This window comes from Leopardus geoffroyi, chromosome C3, assembly GCF_018350155.1.
Source record: "Leopardus geoffroyi isolate Oge1 chromosome C3, O.geoffroyi_Oge1_pat1.0, whole genome shotgun sequence".
Lineage (NCBI taxonomy): Eukaryota > Metazoa > Chordata > Mammalia > Carnivora > Felidae > Leopardus > Leopardus geoffroyi.
Window position 1 is genome coordinate 5,220,045 of NC_059338.1, and position 26,662 is coordinate 5,246,706.

Consider the following 26,662-nt stretch of genomic DNA (forward strand, 5'->3'; position numbering starts at 1 on the left):
TGTGTCCTTTGTATCTCCCCCTAGATGACAAGTTCTAACACTTAGTAGGAACTTAATAACTCTGTTGAATGAGGGAAGCGTTGAATAAAATTAGGAGTCTTCCGTGACAGAAACTAATTGCAGTGAACCTTGACTAGCGCTGGCCATCCGTTCACAATGGGCTTCCTTCTCTCTAACGAAAGAGTCAACTCTCCCTCCAGCCCACAAGTGCTGGGAACTGATGAGGATTCGGCCACAGCTTCAGCAAATCTGTGACTCAGTCCTGATCCTTTAGACCAGAAGCGGTGTGGGGGATGCTGGTGTGGGGTGGACTGTATTGCTACGTCTCCCCCTTGTGGCTGTTGTGGGGAACTCATCACAAAATCCTTTCTGGTTCTAAGGAGGTGGTTCTGTGGATCTGAACCCAGATTTCGTTTGAGTTTGAGATAGGGTCTGGGCATCAGTATATATTTTTAAACCTCCCCAGGGAACTCCCCAGGTGTGGGCCCACACAGCTCTCGTCTCTGTGGGAGGGTGGCTCCTGACCTTGAGCTAAAACCCTTGCCCACACCCTAGGAAAGGGACAGCTTCCCACCTCATCAAACCAAATGAGACACCCTCAGCGCTTCATAGCTTTAGAGACACAAGTCTGTGGAACGTGTCTTGCCATACTGCTATGTTATGAATTCTTCAGGTGACACAAGACAAACGTGCAGGTTCCTTGATGGATTGTCTGAATTTTATTCATTTCCAGGAGGTAGAAACAACAACTCAGGAAGAGACGTAACTTACTGTAATCGTGGTCCTTCAGCCCCCATATGCACCCTTTACCAGCACATCGGCTCGCGTGGCCAGAGTGAGTGTCCTGGACAGGCCTGGGACCACACCGGCCCGTATTGTAGAGCACCACCGGTCCCTGAAGCCCGAGAATGGTCTGTTCCTCTTGAGTTCTCCAGAATTCAGATACGCTCAGTCAAAAGAAGACATGAGAGAAGAAACACGGGGAAACTGGACTTTTTTTGTCTTTAGGCCTGAGGAAAAGGAACGCTCCAGCCCCGCAACAATGCCTTTGGGGAAGGGTGTGAGCTGAGGGCTCTCTGCTTTCCCGCTTGAACCCGGAGCCTGGATGGTGCAGAACAGGACGTCAAATGTCATTCGAAGGTCGGCCTCAAAGTCCGCACGACACAGCCATCCTCCTCAGTGAGGTCTTGAGCCCAGGACTGGGAATTTTGAGGGGACAGTCTCTTCTTCCCCACTTGGTTTCCTTCCTTCCACCGGCTGGGGTTCGGCCACGGGAAAAACCCAGGTGTTGGGAACCGATCTGCTAGAACAGTGTGAGTCGTAGTAAAGGACCGAGTGCTCATAACCTCAGAGTTTACAAATCCTTGATAGTAGCTCCCTTAGTTTTGGAGAATAGACAGCTAACGAGCCTCAGTTTATACCAGGGTGGTGTAGCGAACTTTTTTTTTTCTTTTTCTGCCTTCCCAGAATTGAATCCCACTGCTTGCGTTTGCAGAATTCCTAACTCCTAAGAGGGAGAGCCCCCCAAGCACTACAAAAATGGAACGTTCCAGATACTCAATTCCCAGTCTCCCTTGGAGGTAGGACATGGGCGTGTGACCTAGAACTGGCCACTCGGTCCCCAACTCTGAACTAGAAACAAGGAAGGAAGAGACAAGGAGGAGGTCACCTTGGTGCAGACGGGGCACCGGCAGTATTGGGTCGCTGAGTCCAACTGAGGCAGGGGAGGGGGGTGGCGGAGTCGGGGTCTAGTTCCATCAGGACGAGAGCAGCGCCCCTGGCACTCAGCGTCCTTGAGCTGAACAGTCGGTGACCCTCGTTATATGGCTGTGAGATTGCTGGTGATTTCCTAACCCACGTTCACTAAGGTCATAGAAGAACCCATCAGAAAAAAAGAGCTTAAAAAGAAGGCAAGAAGAGGAAGAAAATAAGACTTTACTGAAAGAGACACTTTCTGTCTCTGGCCTGCAATTGAAGTCGGGAAGCGTGGAATTACTTGCAGCCGTTGGGTCACAATATGTTCATTTTCCACTTCGGGATAAATGTAGCGTGAGGCGGGGTGGGGCACGGGTGCCTGGTAAGGACCCTGTGGGTGTAAAAAGGGTTCAGAACGTGGCGAGAGGGTCTCTGCTGAGGCTCGACACTGCTGTTCAATGGAGCCAACAGAGAAACAGGGGTTCAAAAATCATTTGGAGAAGTGAAAGATCAACCTGGGGCCACTTCTGACAATTCTGAATTCCTCCGTAACGGTGTCATCGCAAACTCTCGTCACGTTGCTTTAAACCTGACGTCATCTGCATGGGACATTTTTTCAGAGTTCTTAAATACTTAAATATCACATATATAAGTACATATATATATGTTCTATAATATTATACTTAAATACCCTGTAGTTTTTTGAGACTCTTGGGTGATTTTCCTTCCATTATTCAAAGCTCAGAGACTTCACAGTCTTGCTGTTGGTTTATTGACCCTTCAGCTTCTGGGTTTTGCAAATAAAGTACTGACTCTATTAGCTTCTTTCATAGAATAATCCCAGAGTGTTCCACCTATAATAAGGAGTTCACCCTTCACTGCCAGTCCAGAGGGGGAAAGTGAGGCACAGGGCCCTGATCGGGGCTGCGTGGGGAGCGGGGTCGGCTCCCAGGACCAGGCATAGGCACGTGAGCTGTCCCAGGCTTCGTGGCTGGTGGGCAGCTACCTGGGAGGCACGGGGGGCCCCAGCTTCCCGCCTTTGGCTCTGATCGTCCGGTCCGGGCAAGGGGCAAGACTCCTGAAGGACTGAGCTCACGGGACCCACACGACTCATTCCGTCCGCTACACCACAGAGCTGGAAAGCGGCACCAAAGTAGTTCTCTGTTCCGGGCCTGAGCCCCGAGGAGCAGGCTGAGCGCTTGGAAAGCCTCGGCCCCTCGTCCATCCCACGGGTGGCTGTGGAGGAAGCATCACCAGGGCGTCGATCTGAGAAGAAGGCAGATGTGCACAGTGTCACGGGGAGCTTGGGACCCGGGGCCACGCGCGGTGCTTATCCGGGCCCCTCCACGTTGCTGCAGAAAGTCCCTTCACTGAGTCTCTGGGGTCAGCTCTCCGGCAGTGTCACGCTGGCGTAGACTGTGATGGACTTTGGTTCCTGAGGGCAAAACAGAAGTCTGTGGGTTCAGGCACTGGCTTCACAGGCTGCAAATGGAAACCGTGCTGCTTAGTAAAAGGAGAGGGTCTCAGGTCTCAGGTGGCGGGGGGACCTGCCGGGGACGACACGCGGGTCCCCCGCTGCCAGCGTCCCCTCCGCCCCGGGGCTCCAGCTCCCTCCCGGGGGTGCGCACACAATCAACAATCACCACTGGGAAGACCAGGAGAGATGTCCCCCTTTGCTCTGTGTCCTGCCCCTGCCTTACAAGGAAAGCCATTGGCTCTGCTCTAGGTTGGACGCGGGTCACGGTTTGGGGAAGCCAAGATGTTCTGATTTACTGAGGTTTAGAAAGGGTTAATGAGACCCAAAGGGAGAAGGAAAGATTGCAGCCCACAGGAAGGGAGAGGAGACAAGGACTTGGGGCAAAGACATCTTCTAGGTCAAGTGCACTCAAGAGGTAGAGAAAGAAAGACAAGAATGGAAGAATTCAGGGGGGGTTGCTGTAAAATGTGAAATATAACAGACTGCTTCGATGAAGAAAACTTCTTTAAAAATCTGTATTCTTTCTTAAAACTTTTTAAAGCCAGACTCTTGTGTTCACTTTCCCCATTGGATAGGATAGCGTCCTCAGAATAGAGTCCCGATGCAGACGGGGGCATCTTCCCCGGCATTTCCGGGTGTCTGTCCGGCTGTGGGAACTTTGGGGCAGGGGGCGAATGGAAGCATTTCTGTGCCCTTTTGATCCTCAATTGTCTCGGAAAATGCTTTATTTAATATAGAGCCCCACTAGAGCCAAGATTTCAGCCCGGAATTTCTGTCCATTTAGGAAAAGGCATAGTTCCCATCAAGCCAGTTTCATCCATGGTCATTTTGCAGTGGGGGGAGCCGGCGAGGCTCAGTCTGGGCCACACGCCACAGGGTCCTCTGGGCTGACGCCAGGCAGAGTGCCACTCTGAGACCTTCTGGTGAGATGGGACTGGATGGAGCCTCGGCCCGAGCCTTTTAACAAAGTCCCCCCCCCCGCCCCGTGATTCTGTTCTGCAGCCGGACTCCTGGATGCAAGATGCAAATCCCAAATGTCAAAGTGCTCTGGGACCACCTGGGGAGGTTGCTGTTTAATGTAGAGATGCCTGGTTACTCAGCGTGGACATTCTGATTGACCCGGTAGAAAGCCCCAGGAAAATGAATTTTTAGCAAAGACATGTATGCCGATGCCGATGGGGTTCTTGGACACACTAGGGAACAGAGAGAGCTGCGCCCCCAAGTGAGCATCCAGGAGGGGTCTCCTGGAAGTCCCGCAGCCACAGAGGCTCCTGGTGACCCACGTGCCAGGGCCTGCCTTCTCCGCTTCAGGAGACGGCCTCTTCCCTCCCTGCAGAGAGGAGGCCCAGACCGGTTCCTCACCTGGGCAGGCTCTGGGACAGGTTCTGTGGCAGCGACATAAATGGTGGTGCAGGGGTCCTGAGCTGACGGGGCATCAGGTTTCTTCTGAATGGACTAGAAGAGAAGCAAAGAAAGCAGGAAATCAGCCGGGCAGTGGATTCCACCAGATCCGCCCCATGGAGAAGCCCAAGGTCCAGAAGCTTGGAGCTAGAAAGCCCCTCAGAGTCCATTGGCCCAGCCACCTTCCCTGGTGGAAAGGTCCCTCCAAATTCCCTGGAATTCAGCTCTCGGGGCTTTGCTTGGACACCCCAGGCGACACTGCGGGACTCACAGTCTGGTGAGGCAGCCCACGTCACCATGAGCTCCTCCCAGATGTCTTAAAAGTCTTCCTCGTGGTGAACTGGGCATCGCCGTGGCTCCCACCAGGGCAGCTGGAGGGAACGGGGTCTTCATAAGATCTGTCTCGCTCCTGTCACCGACAGCACACAGAGCTCATCCCTTCCCACACTGCTGTTCGTACTATTCCTTCCTCTGACACGGTTTCCCGAGACTTCTCTTTCCCATCCAAGTACTGAACTTAACAATAGGCACACATATCCAGAGGTGCCGATTTACAAACTTTTCCTCAGATGCCACATCGGGCTCACATCCACTCTGTTCAATCTCGTAGCGACACGTCACCGATGGGGACGCTAAGGCTCAGAAAGACTTAACACTTTCCTGCGTCCACGTGCAAGAGTATCAAAGCCAGGAGTCCCACCGACTTAGAGGCACGGGGGAGAAGTTAAGAAGTTTGGGAAAGGAGAGGGGCTGCCTGGGTGGCTCCGTTGGTTGAGCGTCCGACATCAGCTCAGATCATGACGTCATGGTTCGTGTGTTTGAGCCTCGCGTCAGGCTTGCTGCTGTCAGCACAGGGCCCATTTCAGACCTTTTTTTTTTTTTTTTTAATTTTTTTTTAATGTTATTCAGTTTTCAGAGACAGAGAGAAAGGGTGAGCGGGGGAGGGGCAGAGAGACAGGGAAACACAGAATCCGAAGCGGGCTCCAGGCTCCGAGCTGTCGGCACAGAGCCCGACGCGGGGCTCGAACTCACGAACTGTGAGATCATGACCTGAGCTGAAGTCGGCCGCTTAACCGACTGAGCCACCCAGCCGCCCCCAGATCTTCTGTTCCCCTCTCTCTGCCCCTCCCTCTCTCGCGCTCTCACTCTCAAAAATAAATAAAACATTTAAAAATTAAAAAAAGAAAGAAGTTTGGGGAAAGAGAAAGGTATAAAGGAAACCATCTATAGTCTTACCGCTTTGACACAACATGGCTATTAGCACGTTGCTAGATTTCCCTTCAGGATTTTAAGCTGGATTTACGGAATCATTTTAAACATAGTTGTAACAACTTAGTGCATTTTGGTATCTTGGTGTCTTCAGTTAGGGCATGAGGCAAGGAAGCATGATCTACAAGAAACTCCAGGGGTGTTTGAGTCCAGGGAGCACGATCTCCGAGAAACTCCAGGGGTGTTTGAGTCCAGGGAGCACGATCTCCGAGAAACTCCAGGGGTGTTATTCTCACACAGTCTTTGTGAGCAGTGTCCCCATGAGCTGTGCAAGGTAGCAGTCCTGGTAAGACCCAGAGAGTTCCCTGGCAGACAGTAGACGTGTGTTAGATAATTTTCCCAGGTACCCTGGTCTTTATCGTGGGAACATACCGCCGTTGCAAATAAGAACAAGGCCAATGTTCATATTTCCTCATTGTCCACATAATTAGTTTTTATATGATATCATACAGGCGTTGGAAATATGAACAAAGAAAATTATAAACACCTAGGGAAGTGTAAATACATGTTGATGCGCAAAACAATGTGTCTCCTATGTTTAAAACGTACGTGAAATTGCGTAATGGCCAAGGGGCACCTGGGTGGCTCCATCGGTTGAGCGCCCAGCTCTTGTGTTTGGCTCAGGTCACGGACTCACAGGTTTGTGGGTTCGAACCCTGCATTGGGCTCAGCGCCAATAGTGCAGGATTCTCTCTTCTCCCCCCTCCCTCTGCCCCTCCCCCACTCACCCCGTCTCTCTCTCTCTCTCTCTCTCTCTCTCTGAAAATAAATAAACTTTAAAAAAAAAATCAAACAAGGCACATAAATCAGAAGGGGAACTTCAAACGAAGATGAAGTCTTGTCCAGGAAGAGAATAAATATTAGACTTTGGTGAGTCAAGGATGTATTTTATCATTTCTAGAGTAGCAATTAAAGAACAGGAAAAAAAAAATTGCTTCATTACTAAAAGGGGAGGAGAATGGAATAATAAAAATATAATTTAAAAGAACCCTTCCTCAAAGGAACTCCTGGCTCAGAGAGCTTCACCCGGGAACCCTGCCGAAAATTTAAGGGGAAGGATAATATTTATCCTGCCCAAAGGAAATACACCATGTGGTGGGTTGAACTGTGACCCCCCACCCCCCACCAAAAAAGTCAGGTCCATCCAGAATCTCTAAATGTGACCTTATTTGGCATAGGGTCCTTGCAGAGGTAATTAAAGTAAGGATTTCAAACTCAGGTCAAGCTGGATTACTGGATTACTGGATTACGCTCCTCACTGGATTTAGGACTATCCTCTGAAGAGACAGGGATGGAGAAAACCCAGAGACACAGAGAGGGAGGCAGAAATTAGAGTTCTGTAGCTACAAGCCAACCAGTGCCAAAGATGCCCAGGGTCACCAGAAGCTAGAAGAGGAAAAGCAAGTTTCAGAGGGAGCATGGCCCTGTCAGCACCTTCAACTTGGACTTCTGGCCTCCACGACTGGAGAATAGCTTTTTCTGGTTTAAGCCTCCAAGTCCTTAGACATTTCTCACAGCGACACTAGGAAACTAACATGCAGCTCCCGCTCATAATCTTGGTGTCAAAGCCTCACCAGGCAGTTACAAGAAAGGAAAATTGCAGGCCAATTCCCCTCAGAAACCTAAACAGGACACTGACAGCACCTTCTTAAGAAAATATTAATGAAATAAAACCCAGAAGTATTTTAAAAGGAGCAGACTACATTGCTTCTATTCCGGGACTGCAAAAGTGGGATAGTCTTTACAAATCAGTGTGGCTCGTGAGATAAATAGAGCGACCCTACAACCCGGCAACTGCACTAGTAGGTATTTATCCAAAGGCTACAAAAATGCTGATTTGAAGGGGCACATGCCCCCCAATGTTTATGGCAGCGCTATCAACAATAACCAAATTGTGGAAAGAGCCCAAATGTCCCTTGACTGATGAATGGAGAAAGAAGACGTGATATATATATATATATATATATATATATATATATATATATATCCACAATGGAATATTACTTGGTGATCAAAAAGAATGAAATCTTGCCATTTGCAACAACATGGATGGAACTAGAATGTATTATGTTAAGTGAAATAAGTCAGTCAGAGAAAGACAAATATATGATTTCAGTCATATGTGGAATTTAAGAAATGAAACAGAAGAACATTGGGGAAGGGAAGGAAAAATAAGATAAAAACAGAAAGAGAGGCAAACCATAAGAGATTCTTAAATACAGAGAACAAACTGAGGGTTGCTGGCAGGGTGTTGGGTGGGGGGATGGGCTAGATGGGGGATGGGCATTAAAGGAGGGCATTTGCTGGGATGAGCACTGGGTGTTGTATGTAAGTGACGAATCACTAACTTCTGCTCCTGAAACTATTAGATTATATGTTAACTAACTTGGATGTAAATAAAATTTTAAAAATAAAATAAAATAATCAAAAATGCTTAAGAAATAAAAATTTAAAAATCCATAAGATCATATCAATAGATGCAGAATGTTGATAAAATTCAACATCGATTCCTTAGCAAACCAGCAGTAGACGAAAACATTCTCAATTAGATAGAACGGCAGCTATAAGAACCTTCGGCAAAAACCATATTTAATGGTCAGATATTGAAAGTGTCCCTTGTGAGTTTGGGACCATCCAAGGACCCTTCTATTAACACTTCCATTCCATACTGGACAAGGCACCTCAGCCGGTAAAGCAAGAAGGAAGAGAAGTTACGTGATTTGAAAATGAAATAAACTGTATTTTTTTTTTTTTTTTTTACAGATGGTACAGTTGTGTACGGAGAAAACCCAAGTCATCTAGAGACAAATGATTAGAATTTTAAGTAAGGTTAGCAATGCTGCAAATATAAGGTTAAAATATAAAAATGAATTGTGTTTCTATGTACCAATAATATACAGAAACTAAAGATTTTTAAAAAGATGACAATATTCAAAATATCAACTGTTCCAACGCCAAGTAATAAACTATGATGGAAAAGTCCTCTTACAAAAACTACAACACTTCGTTTAGAGAAATTAAAAAAGATTGACACAATGGAAAGGATATATTATTTTGCGAGTGGAAAGATTCAATGCTATAAACACGTATGGTCTCCTCAAGTGATCAGTGCAGTTCTGATTAAAATTCCAGCAGGATTTCTAGGTGGAACTTGACAAACTGAATCTAAAGTATCTATGAAAATGCCGAGGACCAAAAATGGCCAAGAACCTCTTGAGGGAGAACAAGAACAAGGGAGAAGACATTTTACCAGATATCAAACTTAGAATGAATCTGTAATGACCGGTCTATAAAGACAGCATGGTCCAGGCACAGGCACAAATGAACAAGCCAATGGAGCAAAAAGAGAATTAAAAAAAAAAAAAAAATTGACCCTCGCTATGTGGAGCCTTGATTTGTGATGAAGGTAGCACTGGGGGGAGGGGGGGGGCAGTGGTGGGATGGGGACAAGGGCAATCTTTTCAAAACGTGGTTGATAGGATATCCATTTGGAGAAAAATGAAAGCTGACCCATTTCACTCCATACTTCAAAACTCATTTTCAGGTACATAACAGATAGAATGGGAAAGATGAGCCGTAGGGTCTTTAGAATGACAGAGAATATCTTCCTTACCCGGGAGGAGAGAAAAAGATTTCTCCAACAGGACACAAAGCTCCATCTATGAAGGAAGAGGCTACTGAATTGTTCTACGCTAAAGTTAACAACTTTTCTTTATCAGAAGGTATCACCGAGAAATTGCAAAGGCAAGCCACAGACTGGGTGAAGGTATCTGCTAACATGTAACTGCCAAAAAGCTAAAAATATTTAAAGAACTCATACTAATCCATTCTAAAAAGCCTGAAGTTCAAAGGAAAATGGGTAAGAGATTTAACAGGCACTTCAAGAAAGAGGATATTAATATGGCCAGTAAACATAAGAAGTGTTGTTCAGCTTCCTTAATAATTAGGGAAATTTAAAAGAAAGCCATAAAAAGACACATCCAATGACCAAAATTTAAAAGGCCAGGGGTGCCTGGGTGGCTCGGCCAGTTAAGCGTTTGACTTCGGCTCCGGTCGTGATCTCACAGTTGGTGAGTTCGAGCCCCACACTGGGTTCTGGGCTGACAGTTCAGAGCCTGGAGCCTGCTTCGGATTCTGTGTCTCCCTCTCTCTCTCTGCCCCTCCCCTGCTCGTGCTCTGTGCCTCTCTCTCTCAAAAATGAATAAACATGAAAACAATTTTTTTGAAGGCCAATAACACCCAGTTTTGATTAGAAGGCATAGCTGGCCTAAAAGAAAATCGGTGTATCGCTTTGAAAAAAAAGTTTGGCCTTATGCAGCCAATTTGAGGATATGCATCCTCTATGATTCAGCAATTCTATTTCTAGGTACATACCAAACACAAATATCTGCACGTATCTACCAAGAGACGCACATATGAATGTTCATGGTTGGAATTTTTATAATAGTCTCAAACTGGAAATAACCCAAATGTCCATCCATCGTCAACTAGGTAAACTCTAGTGTATCCGTACGCTGATATTCATAAATGAAGCGATGAAAACGAACGTATTACATACCAAGCACAAAGACATACGAATCTCGTGAAAGTAATACCGAGCAAAAAAACCCAAAAAGCCCAGAACAAAACCAAAAACAGGCCCAAGAGGAAAAATACGGCAGGACTCCATTTTTATAAAGTTAAAGGAAGAGAGAGAGAGAGCTAAAGTATATTTTTAGAAGTCAGGATAGCGATATGTTTGGCGAGGGGAGAGAGACTACAGACGAGGGGGTGGGCACTAGGAGGTCTTGTGGGCGTTGCTCTGGCAATGTTCTGTTCCCTGATCTGGGTGGTAGTTAATACAGTATTACAGCACTCGATACTGAAAGACGTAATTTCTCCTCAAATGGATGTGCAGATTCAATGCAATCCTAATGGGTTTTTCCCCCCTTTTGTGATACCTGAGAAGCTGATTCTGAAATACACGTGTCAGTACAAAGGGTCGGGAAGAGTCAAAAAATTGTGGGAGAAAAGCAAGGCGGGAAGGCTTGCTTTACTAGATTCCACAATGGGGTAATTCGCTGAGCCGACAGTCACACTTTGTATATGTGTCATACCTGACAGTAAGAAGACAGAAGCCAGCAGCATCAGACGGAGAGGGCAGGGAAGGCTAAAGTTGAAGCTAGCCATCTAAGCATGTAAAATGCAAGGGAGAGGTTGCTCTTGGGACTCTCCTATACATATATACATATATACATATACATATATATACACACACACACACATATTTTCAGTTTATTTATTTATTCGGAGAGAAAGAGAGAGCAAGCAGGGGAGGGGCAGAGAGAGAGGGAGAGAGAGAATCCTAAGCAGGCTCTGTGCGGTCAGCACAGAGCCCGATGTGGGGCTTGAACCCACAAACCATGAGATCACGACCTGTGATGAAACCAAGAGTCAGAAGTTTAGCCAACTGAACCACCCAGGTGCTCCGGGACTCTCCTATTTTTAATGTTTGTTTGTTTGTTTATTTATTTTTGAGAGAGAGAGAGACAGAGCAAGTGCAGGGGAGGGGCAGAGAGAGAGAAGGAAACACAGAATCCCAAGCAGGCTCCAGGCTCTGAGCTGTCAGCACAGAGCCCAACGCTAGGGCTCGAACTCATGAACAATGAGGTCATGACCTGAGCCAAAGTAGGACGCCCAACCGACTGAGCCACCCAGGTGCCCCAGGTCTCCCATTTTCAAATGGAACTTGGCTGTCAGACATAGTGATGGCCTATATATTAAACCCTCCAGGCCACCAGGGGGCAGCAGAAATAAGAGCATCGGCCAAGAGTCCATCCCTGGTTATCAGAAATGCCTTCCCATCTGATGCAATTTTCCACGGTGTTAATCAAAGCTGTCTTCACCTTCATGCCCTTTACTCCAGAATTTGCTTCCTCTGCATGACCAGATTCTGCCTTGTACATCAACTAGCATTGCCTTCACGTCTGAAAAACTAGAATATCTTCCTAGCTAACTGTATTCCGTTAGCCTCCCTCTAACTTCTAACATAGTTGCATCCTGACTTTATCATGACTAGCCACCTGTCCAGCCAGAATCCTCAAATCCTCCTTCCCTGTCTCTATGGTGCTTTGCAAACTCCTACACTTGCATCAGACCAACACATCATACCACAGCCTCTCTAAACCTTCCCTCTGTCCTCAGGCCTGCCCCTCTGTCTCTTGAGAAGGGCGAGTTAGGTAACAGGGACCCACAGACACCTGGAACACCACAGCTAGAGGAGTCGTCTATCATAGGTTTCTTGCTTCCTCATTCTTCCTCTATGAAGACACAGATGCCCAGGTTACCCAGTGTTTTCATCATTTCAAATACTAAATAGCCCCATCGGACATTGAAGTTTAATGCCTTTTTGGAGAGCTCTTGTTCTTGACTTCTGCTTCCCTAATTTCCTCTGCTCCGGAACCCATGGAGAACCATGAACGTCAGGCATGCAAGACGGACTGGCCAGGAATCCCACGGAAACACGACAGGCCCACCCCGGACACAGAAAGTCTAGAACTTACACCTGATTTCTGGACTTGGGCATAGATAGTAAGGCTTTTTGCTTCTGTGGTTGGCTGGTAATGATTTGCTTTACCTGGGGAAAAGAAATCACAGTGGTTATCTCTCTGTGGCCTACCCAGAGAACTCCACTCAGACCTATGTGGTCTTTACCCCCCCACCGCATACCCCCCCCCTTCCCCAGGAGTACCAAAGGAACAAACACCAAGTCCCAAACCCCCTGTATATGTGTCACATGACATGAGGTTGGTTACTTGGTCTCTCTGTTTCTATTTCTCTGAGAAATGGGACTGAAGTATCTTCCCCCGCAGGGCTGTTGTGATGGTCCCATGAGATGTTATCTGTCAAGTATTTAGAACGGTGCCTGGTCCATAGAAAATTCCCAGTATGTGTTACATGGAATTGGAATGCCATTCAATTATTTTAATCTCTATTGTTTAATGTGCATATCTGGTCTCCTCCCAGGATTCTAAGTGCTTTGAGGACGGGGCTTATGACGTTTGCATACTCTCCCACTTGTAGCAAGGCGCTTGGTTGAGCTTTCTCACTCAACCCTCTGTTTCTGGGACACTTTGTGCGTGTGTAGGGGAAGGGGGTACAAGACGGATGATCCCCCAGGACTGATCGGAAAATAAAGGGACAGCGTCATTCGAACACCCACCACCCGGAAACTTTGCTCAGAGCCTAGGGTCTCCGGAATTTAATTCGTTGCAGGACACTTTAACAGTTAACCAGTTTTTGAATTTTGTCTTTTTAAATTATAAAAATAATTCATTCTCATTACAAAAATTAAGATTGCATAAGGTCAAAAGTACATCCCTCATCCCCCGCCCCAACCAAGGCAATTTCATGCCCAGAAACGATCGTTTGTAAGTTCGACATATATCCTTCCAGACCGACCCTGTGCAATTACAGGAATGTCGCATACCTGCAGTCTGAGAGACAGAGCATGAGCATGGGAGGGGCAGAGAGAAGGGGGGGGCGGGGACATAGAATCCGAAGCAAGCTCCAGGCTCTGAGCTGTTGGCACAGAGCCCGACACGGGGCTCGAACTCACAGACCGGAAGTCCTGAGCTGAGCCGAGGACGCTCAACCGACTGAGCCACCCAGGCGCCCCTGTTCTCTGGAGTTCTTTATGCGCTTCGTGCAGCGGTGAGAAGCGTGGTGAAAGTACCAGACTAAAGCATGGAGGCTAATTTGGGGACTCTTGCCAAGTCCAGGCAGAAGCAATGGAGGCTTCACCCAGAGGAAATCACACAGGGTCTTTAGGTTGGACTTATTTTAACGCCAATCAATTGATCCTCTTAGAAAAATGAGGAGCCAGTCCCTGAGGGAACAGCACCGAGGAGCGGTACGCTTTTATTTGGAAGGGGAAGGCCGAAAATGTATGTATGCGGTGAAGGTGCTAGAAGGTGCCGCATGAGAATATATGATCGTTGGAGTAGAAGGGGAAGCTCAAAGCTCTCAAAGAACGTCCGCGTAGGATGTGCTTGTGTCCGGGGGTGGGGGGTGTGCATGGAGTGCCTGGTGGTTCCGGCTTTACTTTTTGGCCAGGATTGATACTGGCTGCCGAGTGTGCAGAACGGAGGCCGGGGCTTGGGGGTGACAGACGGGGTAACGAGAGGGGGGCACAGGTTGGGTCTGTTAGAGTGTTTGCAAAGTTAGGCGCACCCGCCCTGGCCTGTGCTCAGTCTGTAGGGGAACAAACAGTGGAGAACAGACACCCGTCTTGAGGGACTTCGACTCTCGGGTCAGCTTCTGGCCCAAACGGGTGATTGTGGGGACAGCCCCGAATGCTCAGACAGATGGAAGAAGGGAGGGAGGCTGAAACGCCGCGTCCGAGGGAAACACTGATGGTTCAAGATCGTTCGGTCGCACAGTGTCCTTCCTAGCTCCAGAGCAGGTTTTGGGAGTCAGCTCAACTCAGCTCAGTCGGTGAGGCCCTGGGGCCGAATGAAAATGTTCCTCGTGGCCTTAGAGTGAGGGTAGCTACTCCCTAGTCCTCACTGGCTGAGTGGCATTGGACTCACCGAATTGGGTCTCTTCTCTTACTTTAACCGTAAAATTCAGATGGAGAATGTCTAACGTCCTTTCCAACCGTGGCCTGAAGGACAAAGTTGTCCTTTGTTACCCAGGCTTCATGGGCTTGTCCTGAGTGCTGTTCCCAGATGCGGCCCGTGCCACGTCTGCTGGTGATAGGACTTAAACCGTTGGTGTTTGAATTCACTCCCTTATGAGATTTGTCTAGCGTGTATGTATCTGTCCATCTGTCGTGCATCTGTCCGTGTCCCACCATCTCTCCGTGGACACCCCCGTATTCGGTGTTTTGGGCGTATGGACTCCTGGATCCCCACAACACCGCACCTTACATAACTTCACCCCTGTTTTGCAGGGGAGACCTCACTGATTCAGTTACCCAGCCCGTCAGTGGCCGAGTCTGCGTGTGAATGTAGGTTTGGCCAGTGCCCGACCCCGTGTGTTGGAGCAGTGTATTCTGGGCATGAAACTGCTGGGGAGACCCTTTGCAGAGCTTCAGAGTCAGGCGGCATCTCGGAGGTGACGGCATTCGTGTTAATCTCAGGGTCCTCAATCCTGGTATCTCGCCGTTTCCTTCTTATCTAGGCCAAACGTGGGTGCCTTGCCCCATCCCCTTAGGCTCTCATCATGGTTTCTGTCTGAATCACCCCACCCCAACCCCTCCCCAGCTAACTCTTAGATGGAGGAAATGAGACAAAAGTAGGCGGCTGGGCTGTGATCTTGACTTTTTTCATGCAAGCCAACCCGACTCAGGGTGCTGCGGTAAGGGCTTTTTTGAGAAGGTCGCACGTGACCGATCTACTTGGCAAATAAGATCAGCCATCAGCTTCGTGGCATGAAAATCAAGTCCCGTCCTCACCACGGGAAGGCCAGCCCGGGAAACTGGACCCGTGGGACTGTGGTATGGGCGGGTGAGGCGAGTGGGGCCGAGTGCATTGCTCCTTGATGTGGAATCAGGGATGACTTGGAGGGGAGGCCAAGAGACCCTGCCTCTAGGTACTTAACCTGCAAGGAAGTCATGGGGCCTTCAGAGCTATCCCGGGTGACCTTCCGTATCATTTGGTCTGGCCTTAAGCAACTCGCAAATGGTACCGTTTTCCAAGGTGAGGCAGAATTTGTGCACAGATCTTAGCAAAGAGCATTCCCTCCGCTGCCTTCCGGTGACCCGTGGACCTTCCCCGTGGCACGCGCCCTGGGGGGTGGGTGTCAGTTCTGGTCTCTCATTAACAGGCTGGGTGAACTCGCACGGGTCCCGTAGGCTCTCTCTGCGTCCGTTACCCCGTGGCCGAGTCACGTAGAAACGATTTGCAGAGGATATTGCAGGAATAAAAAGAAATTATAGAAAGGTTTCAACCCTTGGATGAGTGCCTTTTTATTAGTCAGTAATTCTGACGTTTCTTGAATGAAATCCAGGAGTCCCCTGGATTCTGCGTCTGGTGAACATTGTTAAGCCTCTGGACCCCTTCAGCATCCCGTATGTACGTCTACACCAGAGCGAGGCATACGGAATGAGAACGATCTGTGTAAGGCCTCCCGCGTTAGACACCTGTGGCTCATCCCTCTTTCCATTCCCACAGCCCAACACAGGGGATCAAGACATGTGTTGAATCACGGGGCACCCGGGAGGCTCAGTGCGTCCGACTCTTGATTTCGGCTCAGGTCGTGATACCCGGGTCATGGGATCAGGCCCCAAGCTGGGCTCTGTGCTGAAGGCACTGGGGCTGCTGGGGATTCTCTCTCTCCCTCTCTCTCGGCCCCGCCCCCCGAATAAATAAATAAACATAAAAAAAAAAAAAAAGACATGCTGATTTTGACCGAACTGAGCAAGGCCCCAGGATATGTGTATTTAGTTATCGCAAAGGTGCTTTGTGGAGAAAAGCGTGCTAAGGGGTGCAAGCAGATCTTTGCTTGTGGGGAGCCGTCCCTGCTTACCGCAGAATCTGATATGAGTCTCTTCACTGACACCTACCTCTTCTTCTCAACAGCAGCACTGCTACTTTGAGCGTCAAGATGACACCAATGACGGCCCCTGAGGACAGCCCGACATACAGTCCCCAGGGTCTTAGTTCTGAAAAAAAAGGTCAAAGGGCAATCTCAACAGTACTGCGAGTTTAAAAACATCCTTCCCGGAAGTGGGGAGACCAAGCCTCATGTTCTCGTTCTCTATTCTCGGGGGAGACATCCACTCTGATGGTTTCAGATAGCGGCTTCAGATCACCGAAGATGCCCTACCCGTTCTCTTGTCCTTATTCCTCTCTCCACACTCCATTTTCCTAAGTTCCGTAAAGATTTTTCCGCTCAAATGCCTGACGGGCACCTTGATGGCCACATGGCTCAAATCAGACTCATCTTTGTCCCACGTCAACCTCTCTTCCCGTTTCCCTAGTGTTAAATCTCATGCGTCCTGCATCCATTTTGGTTGAATGAACTCATGGGTACTGCCCACTGTCCCCACACCCCGACACCCCCACACCATTGTCATGAGACGCTGGGAGGAAGAACGACCCATTTCTGTCTCTTAAAAATGAACACGATGGCGCTATGATCGTCCTTCCATGCAAATAACTTTACTGAGGCCACTGGACCCGAACTGAAAGAAAAGCATGTACGTTTTCCTCTCAGCGATCCCCAGGCTTAACATGAGCCCTTGAGTGGCAGTCAGCAGGCTCAAAGTCACAGAGCACCGCCCCCCCCCTTTTTTTTTAATGCTTTCTCTCCTTTACCCACTTCACCAAATCCTTCTGAGCCAGGAGCGGTACCTTGGAAAAGAGCGAAAGAGACCTGAGTCCCAGCAAACGAGACATTTAGCTTACTGAGGTAGTAACGGACGATGAGCCAGGCTTTATTTTTAGGGCATCATGTGTATTAATAGATACAGCCCTCACAACAGCCCTGGGAGGTTCTCATTACTCCCCTTTTGTGTGCAAGGAAGCAGGCATGGAGACCCTCGAATACTAGAGATCGGTCTAGGGGTACAAATGTGGCTGAGTGTTGAAGACAGACTTCGGGGAGAGTCCGAGAGGCTTATGGGCTCGGGGTGAGTTACCCCAGGGTAATGAACAGTGGGTTCATTACTTGAAGCACCAGGGTTTTAAGTAAAGTAACGGCATTATGGCTCTAAACACAGTTGACCCTTGAACAGCCTGGGGGGTTAGGAGTACCGGCCCCCGACACAGTTGAAAATCCAAGTGTGACTTTTGATTCCCCAAAAACTTAACTGTTAACCAGTTAAGTTCCCCAAAAACTTAGTTGATTCCCCAAAAGCTACTGTTAACCAGAAACCTTCCTGGTAACACGGAGAGTTGATGTATTATATGTATTAGATGCCGTTCTCTTACAGTAAAGAAAGGTGAAGGAAATGTTGAGACAACCGTAAGGAAGAGAAGATCTATTTCCAGTACCGTATTGCATTTGTAAAAAAAAATAAAAATAAATCTGCATATAAGTGGATCCACCCAGTTCAAACCCGTGGGATTGAAGGGCCAGCTATGGCATAAGGGCAGGTGTTGGCATTAATGTGTCAGGGTAGTTTATAAGGATGATTGTAGAATCGGCCTGCTTGTTGTTGAACTTGGGGGTGGATTGCGGGGGGGGGGGGGTTGGGGGAGATGTGGAGATGAAGGAATAGGTGGGTTGTAGAGGAGCAGAGTCCCTGCAAGCGTCACTCACACAGTTGACCTGTGACATTCACAGAGTTGGCCAAAGCTACAGGCTAAAGTCTCAGGACACCGATAAAAGGCAAGATCCAAGTGGGTCTTCAGCCCGATGGCTCACCAGAGGTTGCCTCCTGGGTTTGAAAAGATTCCTCCTTTTGCTTCCTAGGCCTTGCACACATCAAGGCATCCCAAGGAACCTCACTGAACTGGCTTTGTAAGCAGTTGACCCTCTTGATTATTGACCCTCTTCCCCAGACTGAAGAAGCTTTTACCCTGCCAGTTACCAACTCCAGCGGACAGGCGTGCCATGTGACCTGATCAAAGAGCCAGGGTGCAAGCAGAGAGTGGCTGTAAGGCTCCTGGATTAATATCAAGCCTAAGATTTAAGCATGGAGACACCACTGTGGTTGGAACTTCCTGCGAGCGGTCCCCCTCTGCATGGCTTGTGGTCACTGAGAACCCTCTTCGCAGGTGGGGCGCGTGTGTGTGGGTGCATGTGTGTCTGAGACAGCACAAAGAAAGAATGATTACTCAGGGCTTATGTTGCCAACCCCAGGGGCATGGAGAAGTGCCCCAAATCCTAAGCTAAGAAGCAGAGACAGCAGCCAAGCGCCACCATGTTCCGTGGGTCCATGGAGGCGACCCAGAAAATCGTGACAGCGAGTCTGACTATCGTGAGACGACTTCCTTTCCCTTCTTCCCTCGTGTATGTTGGGGACCCGCTAAAACAACAGTTACTTGAAGAACAAATGACTGGGCCAGAGCACGTAACAACGCCAGCCCTGTTTCTTTTCCAGGGAGCCGTGAGGATGAACGTCATCTGCTGTCCTTGTCCCATGACATAACCGACCAGCTTCTGCCCATCCAGCCAGATCTGAGAGGCAAGCTGGCCGTCATCCTGAGATTTCACAGCCCGGATTCTTCTCCTAGTCTTTGAATGCAAAGTAACGTGAACCTGTTCGAGGATTTAAGCGACAGCTCCATAGAGGTTTTGAATATTAGAGGAGCTGGAGCATCATCTCACCCGACTCAGTAATTTTTACGTTGAGGGAACTGCGATTCAGACAGGTGTGCCCAGAGCCACAGAGAGGTTGATGGCGGAGCTGGGCAGGATGAGAACTGTGGACTTCACAGTCTTGTGTTTTCTCCTGTGGCGGTGGGACCCCACGAGGAAAGCCCTGGGAGGTGCCCATGCCCTCAACACCCTCCCTCCAACACCCGCCCCGTCTTGTGCCCTGTGGTGTGCCCTCTCCCCTTCCGCCGCACCTTCGGCTGCCTGCCGGGCCTGCCCAGTGTTGACGCCCAGGCCAATGCTACCTCCTCTGTGTCAGTTTCCCTGACCTGTCCCACCTCTCCTTGTTCCCTGCCCCGCGACTCTGCACGGCACCTTGGCTTATGCCGTGTGTCTTAGAACCTGAGTTGTGCCATTATCTTTGCGGCGCAGATCACTTTCAGTGAGGTCATTTGGAACCAGACAGGGGGATTCGAATTCTGGACCCACCACCTGATAGCTCTGTGATCTCGGAGAGGCTGTTCATAACTTCTGGGGCCTCAGTCTCCTCGACTGCAAAGCGAGCACGGCAATAGCCAGTTGGCACAGTCGCTCTGACGAGCCAAGGAAATCTTTGTAGGAGGTGCCCAGAGCAGTGCCTGGAGCACAGCACGAGGTGCACAGCTGTCACCTCCTTCCGCCAGCCTCCACTCCCCCGCCAGCTGCTAGCCTCTCAGAGGCCACTTCTTTCCCTCGTTTGCTGGTATCCTCGGACTTGGCACACAGTACGTTCTCGGTAGATTCCTGCTGGTGGATTGGAAGGACAAGACGATGGGTCTGATCTCACGTCCACCGGAGTCCCTTCGCTGGCCACCGACACTTCAGCCCCATCCTGTTGTCGGCTTATGACTTCGTTTCTCTCTCTGTCTAGCAGGCGTCCTTGCACGTGGCGCTCCTCTGTTTGGTACTATTCTCTCGTGATACGGATGCTTGTATGGAAACTAAATGTCAGGTACTCCCTGCCCTTAGCAATTTGGATCGATACGGACAGAATGCTGGCAGGCTGCCCGTGATTCCTACAATGTCAGGTGATCACTTCCTCGTACAACGTAAGACTTGCTCCTATGGCTCCGCTTGATGTGGTCTGGGCTGTCCTGGGTGCAAGGTTCAATGCCTTCAGCAGTTTCCACACACACACACACACACACACACACACACACACACACACAGCCAAAAACCTACACCAAGATTTTGTGGGTGTGAATCCTCTGCTGAAGATCTGAAAGGTCACAGGGAACGGATTCCATCATGAACCAGGTGGGTTTTTCCACCATCTGACAGGCTCAGACCTTCTTTTTCTCTTCCTCTGTCTGCACAAGCCACATCTGTCCCCTTTCTTGCACAGAATCCTCTAACCCACAGCTGAATTCTTTGGGGGAGGGGTGTCACCTCCTGCCCGCTAACATTAAAAAAAATTTTTTTTTAATGTTTATTTATTTTTGAGAGAGAGAGAGAGAGCCAGAGCATGAGTGGGGAAGAGGCAAAGAGGGAGACGGAGACACGGGAGTCTGAAGCAGGCTCCAGGCTCCGAGCTGTCAGCACAGAGCCCAGCGTGGGGCTCAGACCCACGAGCTGTGACATCATGACCTGAGCAGAAGTCGGACGCTTAACCTACCGAGCCACCCAGGCGCCCCGGCCCGCTAACATTTAAACTAAGGTACAATTCTAAACAAACCCTGTTCCTTTCCAGAGAGGAAGTTTAGTCGAAGTTTCTTAATATGATAATATTTTTCTACCTGGTAAGGTAGAGAAGTCCCAGCTAGATTGTAAATTCTTGAAGGCAAACGCTGTGTTAAGCTTTATTCGCACCCCCTCCCCCCACCACCTGATACAATGTAGGGTGGGGGGGGCCACTTACTGAGCACAAGATAAAGGAAGTTAAATTAAATTAAAAGCCATAGAAAGAAGACTGGCAGGTATCCTTTGGTTAAGAATTATTAGAGCCCTAAATATAAGAAGGTCTCAGAAGGAAGGCAGGGTCACTTTTGAATGAATGGCTCCAAGTGGAATCAAAGGGACGGAGCGCTGACCTAGTTAGCATGTGCTTCATAATAATGAAATGGAATCAGGAAGAGACTGGGTGCCTGTGGCCTCCGCACCACCTGTGTTCCCATTTTCAAACCACCGTTTCCTGTGACAGAAAACTCCAGCTCTCCCTCTTCTTCCTCAGTCCTGTGGTGAGTGAGGCCTCTCAGAACGAGTGGTCCTGGGGCCCGTTGGCCCCATTGTTCATTCACAAAGAAATCCCATCTGAACGTTTCTAAATAGGAGGTGGGGCCTTTTTCCACCCCTGGAGCCTCTTTCGAAGCCGCTGAGGAGGCTGGTCGAGAACCCCGGCACAATTTGTGAGCCCTCACCTTTGGTCCTCTCCCCTGTGGGTTGTGGTTTAAACCTGACAACTTGGCCCGGAGCCACGCCTCCAAGGCAGAGGATGGGGGGTCTTTTTTTTTTTTTTTAACCTCTAAAAGTCCATTGCCACAGACACACAAAAGCTGTCCCTCCTCAAGTCCGCCAAACCTCATTCTTCAAGGAGAGAGAGAAGAAAACGAAAAAGAATCTGAGAAACAAACGTAGTCTCCCCCAGGACGTAGTGAGATGCTGCCATAACGGTCTGAGAACAGATCTCCTTCCTGCCTTTCATGTGGTTCTGTCTGCAAGGCCGTCTGCAAAAGCGCACAGCGACTTGAAGAAGTCAGCCAGCCTTCAAAAAACACCTTCTCGTCGACGGTGGCTTCCACTCAGAATTGGGGATGCTCACAACCCATACGCTGATTTGAGGTCCGGGACCACCCAAGGGAACAGTTTCACAGAGTTTCCGGGTTCCAGAAAAGCCCCTCACGCCCGCCTATCCCACCCACACTGTGTTGCAGAGGCTACTGGTTGTGCCCACACTTTTCCCCATCCATCCACGGAAGCACGGGCGTTGTCCAGTCCCAGGGCCGGCCAGCCTCCCTTGCGGCAGGGGTGGCCATGTGACAAGGCTCTAGCCCATGAGGTACCTTCCAGACTCCACCCTTCCGCCACAGTTGTCATGCCGGCCGGACTGGGTGCACGATGAAGAGGGACCTGCCTCTGCCCTCGGTAGCAGTGGGTGCTCCCCGGCCTTGTTAGAAAGGGGGAGCCCCTGGGGCTCACTGGCAGGTGTCACCTGTCTCTTCCTCTGCGCTAACCCAGGCTTGCTGAGCCAACTTGTTGGCGATCTACGGAAAAGTAGCTTCTTTCCAAGAGGAGCTCCCAGGGACATTCCCTTTCAGCTGAATTGCTTAAGGTTTTGTATTATTCGTTCTAGCATAGATGTAACTCTTTCCGAAGACGGTCACGAAGGACAACAGCAAGGCCCACACCGTCGACCCACATCAACATGCTCTGGGGGACCTCGTGAGAGTGCTTTGTAGCACCCTAAGATTTGGACTTGGCAATAAAGGTGCTTCCTAGCAAGAGACATTAAGATGTGTCTTACCGTGCTCCCTGGGAATCAGCAGAAACAAACAAACAAACAAACAAAGACGTTTCTTACTGTAAAATAATGAAGTGGCCATTGGAAGAAGGATGAGCATACCACTGGGCGCCTGGACAAATGTCATCAGAAAAATGGCACAGTGAAGAGATCTCCAATAAACCCTCAGACTCCACCGCTCGGTCCCAAGGCTGGAATTTCCCTTGTATGAAGTCTTTGTTAAACTAACAGCCACTCCTCATCATCTCTTGATGGGTCACTGCAAGGGTGGCCCTTCCCCATAACTAGTTTCTCTTTCTGCTGCCTCTTCCCTGCCCCCACCTATTCTCCACACCACTGAAATTTCTCTCTGAAAAGCAAAGCCAATCGTGTTACTCCTCTATCGATGATCGCTTCCGATTGCCTGTAGGGTAACACAGGACAAGACCCAGCCGCCTCTGCTTTTCCCTCTGTCTGGAATGTCTTTCTTTGATCTGCTTGGGTAATTTGTATTTACTCTCCAAAACCCACTTGGGGTCGCATCCTCTGCGATGGTCTCTCTGATTCCTTCAGATAGCCTCAATCATTCCTTCTTCTTTGTTACTTCTGTTCTGCCCATACCACTACACGATCTAGGATTAGCTACTTCCAGAATGATCTCTTTCCTTAAGGGCAAGGATCAGGTCTTTTTTTTTTTTTTTTTTTTTTTTTTTGTCTTCGTGCACTCGGCACCTAGCACAATGTTGGAACGTAGTAGAATCTCAACAGAGGTTGTCAAACTAAGCACAGTATTTTAAGGATTAGTAATACTCATTAAACACAAGTCAATAAGCTAATAGAACTCTGTTTTCTGTCTTTAGGCAGCCTGGTGTACTGGGAATGGCATGCCACGGCCCAGCTATGTGAATTTGTTCTGATGCGCCACTGTTCTCCACCCCCAGAGGCAGGAGGGAGGGATCTCTATTTGTGTTATGGATTGAACTGTGCTTCCCCCAAAATTCACATGTTGAAGTCTTTAGAATGTGACCTTATTTGGAAACAGTGTCTTTACAGAGGTGATCAAGTTGAAATGAGATCATTCGGGCGGCGTTATGAGCTGAACTGTGTCCCTCCCAAACTCATATTTTGAAGCCTTAACCCTTAGTACCTCAGAATGCAAATGTGTTTGGAGATGGGATCTTAAAACGGGCGATTAAGTTAAAATGAGGCCATTAGGATGGGCTCCAATCCAATCTTACAGGAAATCCGGACACACGAAGAGATGTGTGCCCACACAGAGGAAAGACCATGGGGAGGCATGGCAAGAAGGTGGCCGTCTGCAAGCCAAGGAGAGAGGCCTCAGGAAAAAAGCCCAGCCCTGTCAACACTTTGATCTTGGACTTCTAGCCTCCAGAGTTGTGAGAAAATAAATTCCTGTCACTCAAACACCCAGTCTGTGGTCTTCTCTGATGGCAACACCAGAAAACCGATTACAGGGGAGCCCTGATCCAACATGACTGGTGTCCTTATAAGATGAGGGCATCTGAACGGAGATAGGCTCTGAGGGAAGAGAGTGTGAAGAGACACGAGGAGAAGGCAGCCACCTGTCAGCCACGGAGAGGGGCCTCCACAGACCTCTTCCTCACAGGTTCAGAAACAACCAGCCTTACCGACCATGTGATTCTGGACTTCTAGTCTCCAGAACTGTGAGGCAATACATTCTGGTGGTTGAAACCACCCCGTTGCTGGAACTCGGTCACGGCAGCCCTAGCAGCAAATATCCCTTGTAAGCTTTGGTTAGCCTTCTTCCCACTGTACGTGCAAAGCGAATCATAGAATATTGACTCTGGACAGAGCTTCGTGACCTATGAAGACTTTGGAAAGCACTAATTAAATTCTTCTTGAACCACAGAGAAAAGCGCAGAGAGAGTCCTTCCTTTTTTTGAGATAGGCCAGGGTAAAACTCTTCATGCCCTGTCTTTGCTCTAGGAGGTTTGCTATGACCACAGAAGGCTCAAGAAAAAACCTTGCATTTTTACAATTCTTTACGAGGCGTGTAAAGCGTATTATGTTTTCCACGACTACTTAGGAGGATTCCAGGATCAGACAGCTCAGCCCTGCTACGTGCTCTGTGTGTGACCTTCCTATGTCTTTGCTTCCTCGTCTGTGAAGTGGGGGTGTACCGATGCTCTTTGGTGGCTGTGAGAATTGAGTGCGAGGCCACACAAGTGGCATATAGGAAACAGTTAAGACCTGTCAGTGGTTATGATTGTAGATAAAGAATCTAAGTCTCAGGCAGGTTAAGAGGCCTTATGCTTGCAAGTAAGCAGAGTGCCATTGGGTCCAGAGCCACTGGGGACACCTTCCGCAAACCCTAGAACGCCTCCCTCATAGACACACCAAGTCTACAGTGGGCTGAAGTCCCCTTGCAATGGCTCCTGTTCCCCACATTGGATGCAGAAAGGAGAATATGTCAGGGCATCAGTAATGCTCGGAGGGCCAGCAGCCAGGTCCTTCTGTCCCTGAACCCACCTGAGGCATGGACACAGGATCTGTCATTCCAAAGGGTCAGCGGTCTGTCTAGCTAGCTTCCACCCTCAGATGGTCACTTAATCGGCCCTCCCTTCCTTTTGATAGCAGAAGAACGATGCTGTGCTGCCTGGAGAATGAGCCGTCAGAAGGTGGAGGCTGAGGTGCTAAACCTCGAGGAAGCACGGGGAGGGTTCTGAAATGCTACGAGCTTCACCTTCCTCGTCCGTAAAATGAGGATGGCAAGAACACTTAACTGGTAGGGTCATTGTGAGGACAAAACAGATGAGACCTTTGAAAGCGCTCTGCCAATAACAAAGTACTACGTGGTTTGTCATCGTTCCCGAACGCCACCATCTAGGTCTTGGTCAGAGAGCTAAGCCCCCGGGACATCTGACTTGCTGTGAGGTTCACAGTCCGTACCGTGAACAGGTGGCCCTTCCTTGTACCCTGCTTCCCATTACTGAGCAAACGCTTCACGTCTTGTCATCACACCGTGTTGCTGGAGAGCACAGGTCAGGTCTCATAGCCGTGCCCACTTTGCTGCACGGAGGGGGTGGACAAGTCTTATCGATGGCGCAGACCTGTCCCCCCATGAGCAGACCGTGCAGTGGGGAGTCGAGACCTGCCACCCTCGTGGGTTAGAGCCAAGACAGGAGGGGAAAGGAAGAATCACCACGGGGAGGCCCGCGCTCTGGGTCTGACTCCATCGTCCCCTACCGGCGTCCTCGGCTGGCAACTGAGCAGAATGCCCTCCTGGCGATTACGGGCGGCAGGCACCCGCTGAGCGCACCCCAGGAAGCTTTTACCAGCCGTAGAGGAAAACGTCAAGTGTCGTTACCAGGGTGGAGGCGGGAGCCGTTGGTTCCGGTTGGGGACTGAGCCCCTGTCGTCAATGTGCCACACGGGCCCCCACCAGGGCACTCACCTGGAGGATCCGGCAGGCACACGGACCCCGGGGTGAAGGTCTGCGAGTGGTTGCTGACGGGGTTGCTCACGGCGCAGACGTAGACGTTGTGGACGTGCGGAGGGCCCAGGCTGAGGTGCAGGTGGGAGCTGTTGGCTGAGATCGGTGGGTCGGCGCCCGTCTCCTCCCTCCAGCTGTAAGCCACGTGGCCCCCCTTCTCCACCTCGCAGGCCAGCGTCAAGCTGCAGTTTCCGTTCTCCTGGGTCCAGTTCAACACCTTTATTTCCGGAGTGGAGACCTGTTCTGTCAGGAGGGGGAGGAAAGAAGGCCTCACTCAAGTGAACCCCCTGGGATTCTGACTGGACCTTTCCGTCAGGAGAAAATGCAGCCTGATGGTGTTCTTCCTTCCCTGCGGGTCTGCGGTGCGATTTATTCTAGTGGGGACTTACTGGTTCCCCAAGTCCCTCTCTCTCCACTACGCTCCCTTCCGGTGCGAGCTCGGGACAAAATAGAGAAAAGTAATCTGTCGTTTAGTCCCCTCCTACCACTACTGTTAGGAACCTACCTCCTCTTGCTGATACTCCTGATCTGACACTTGAGTATTTTACCTCCTAGATCTGAAAGAATGTCTGGGTGGTGGGGTTTTTATCTAGAGTGTGTGTTGGGAAGGGGTGCTCACTCTAAT

General features: G+C 49.4%; 1 protein-coding gene across 3 annotated transcripts in view; it reads right to left on the reverse strand.

Moving 5' to 3' along the window:
• Positions 1 to 704: 704 nt before the first annotated feature.
• SLAMF1 (signaling lymphocytic activation molecule family member 1) overlaps positions 705 to 26,662 on the reverse strand; it is a 35,916-nt gene continuing 9,958 nt past the window's right edge. The window contains exons 3-7 of one of the 3 annotated variants that reach the window (XM_045455159.1): positions 25,999 to 26,280; positions 16,389 to 16,487; positions 12,385 to 12,458; positions 4,535 to 4,627; positions 705 to 3,177 (exon numbers count right to left, since the gene is read on the reverse strand). In XM_045455159.1, coding sequence (XP_045311115.1) covers positions 3,097 to 3,177; positions 4,535 to 4,627; positions 12,385 to 12,458; positions 16,389 to 16,487; positions 25,999 to 26,280 — 629 coding nt within the window. In that variant the 3' untranslated portion in view covers positions 705 to 3,096. The remainder of the gene's footprint in view (positions 3,178 to 4,534; positions 4,628 to 12,384; positions 12,459 to 16,388; positions 16,488 to 25,998; positions 26,281 to 26,662) is intronic. The other 2 variants (XM_045455160.1, XM_045455161.1) reach the window with 2 other exon arrangements.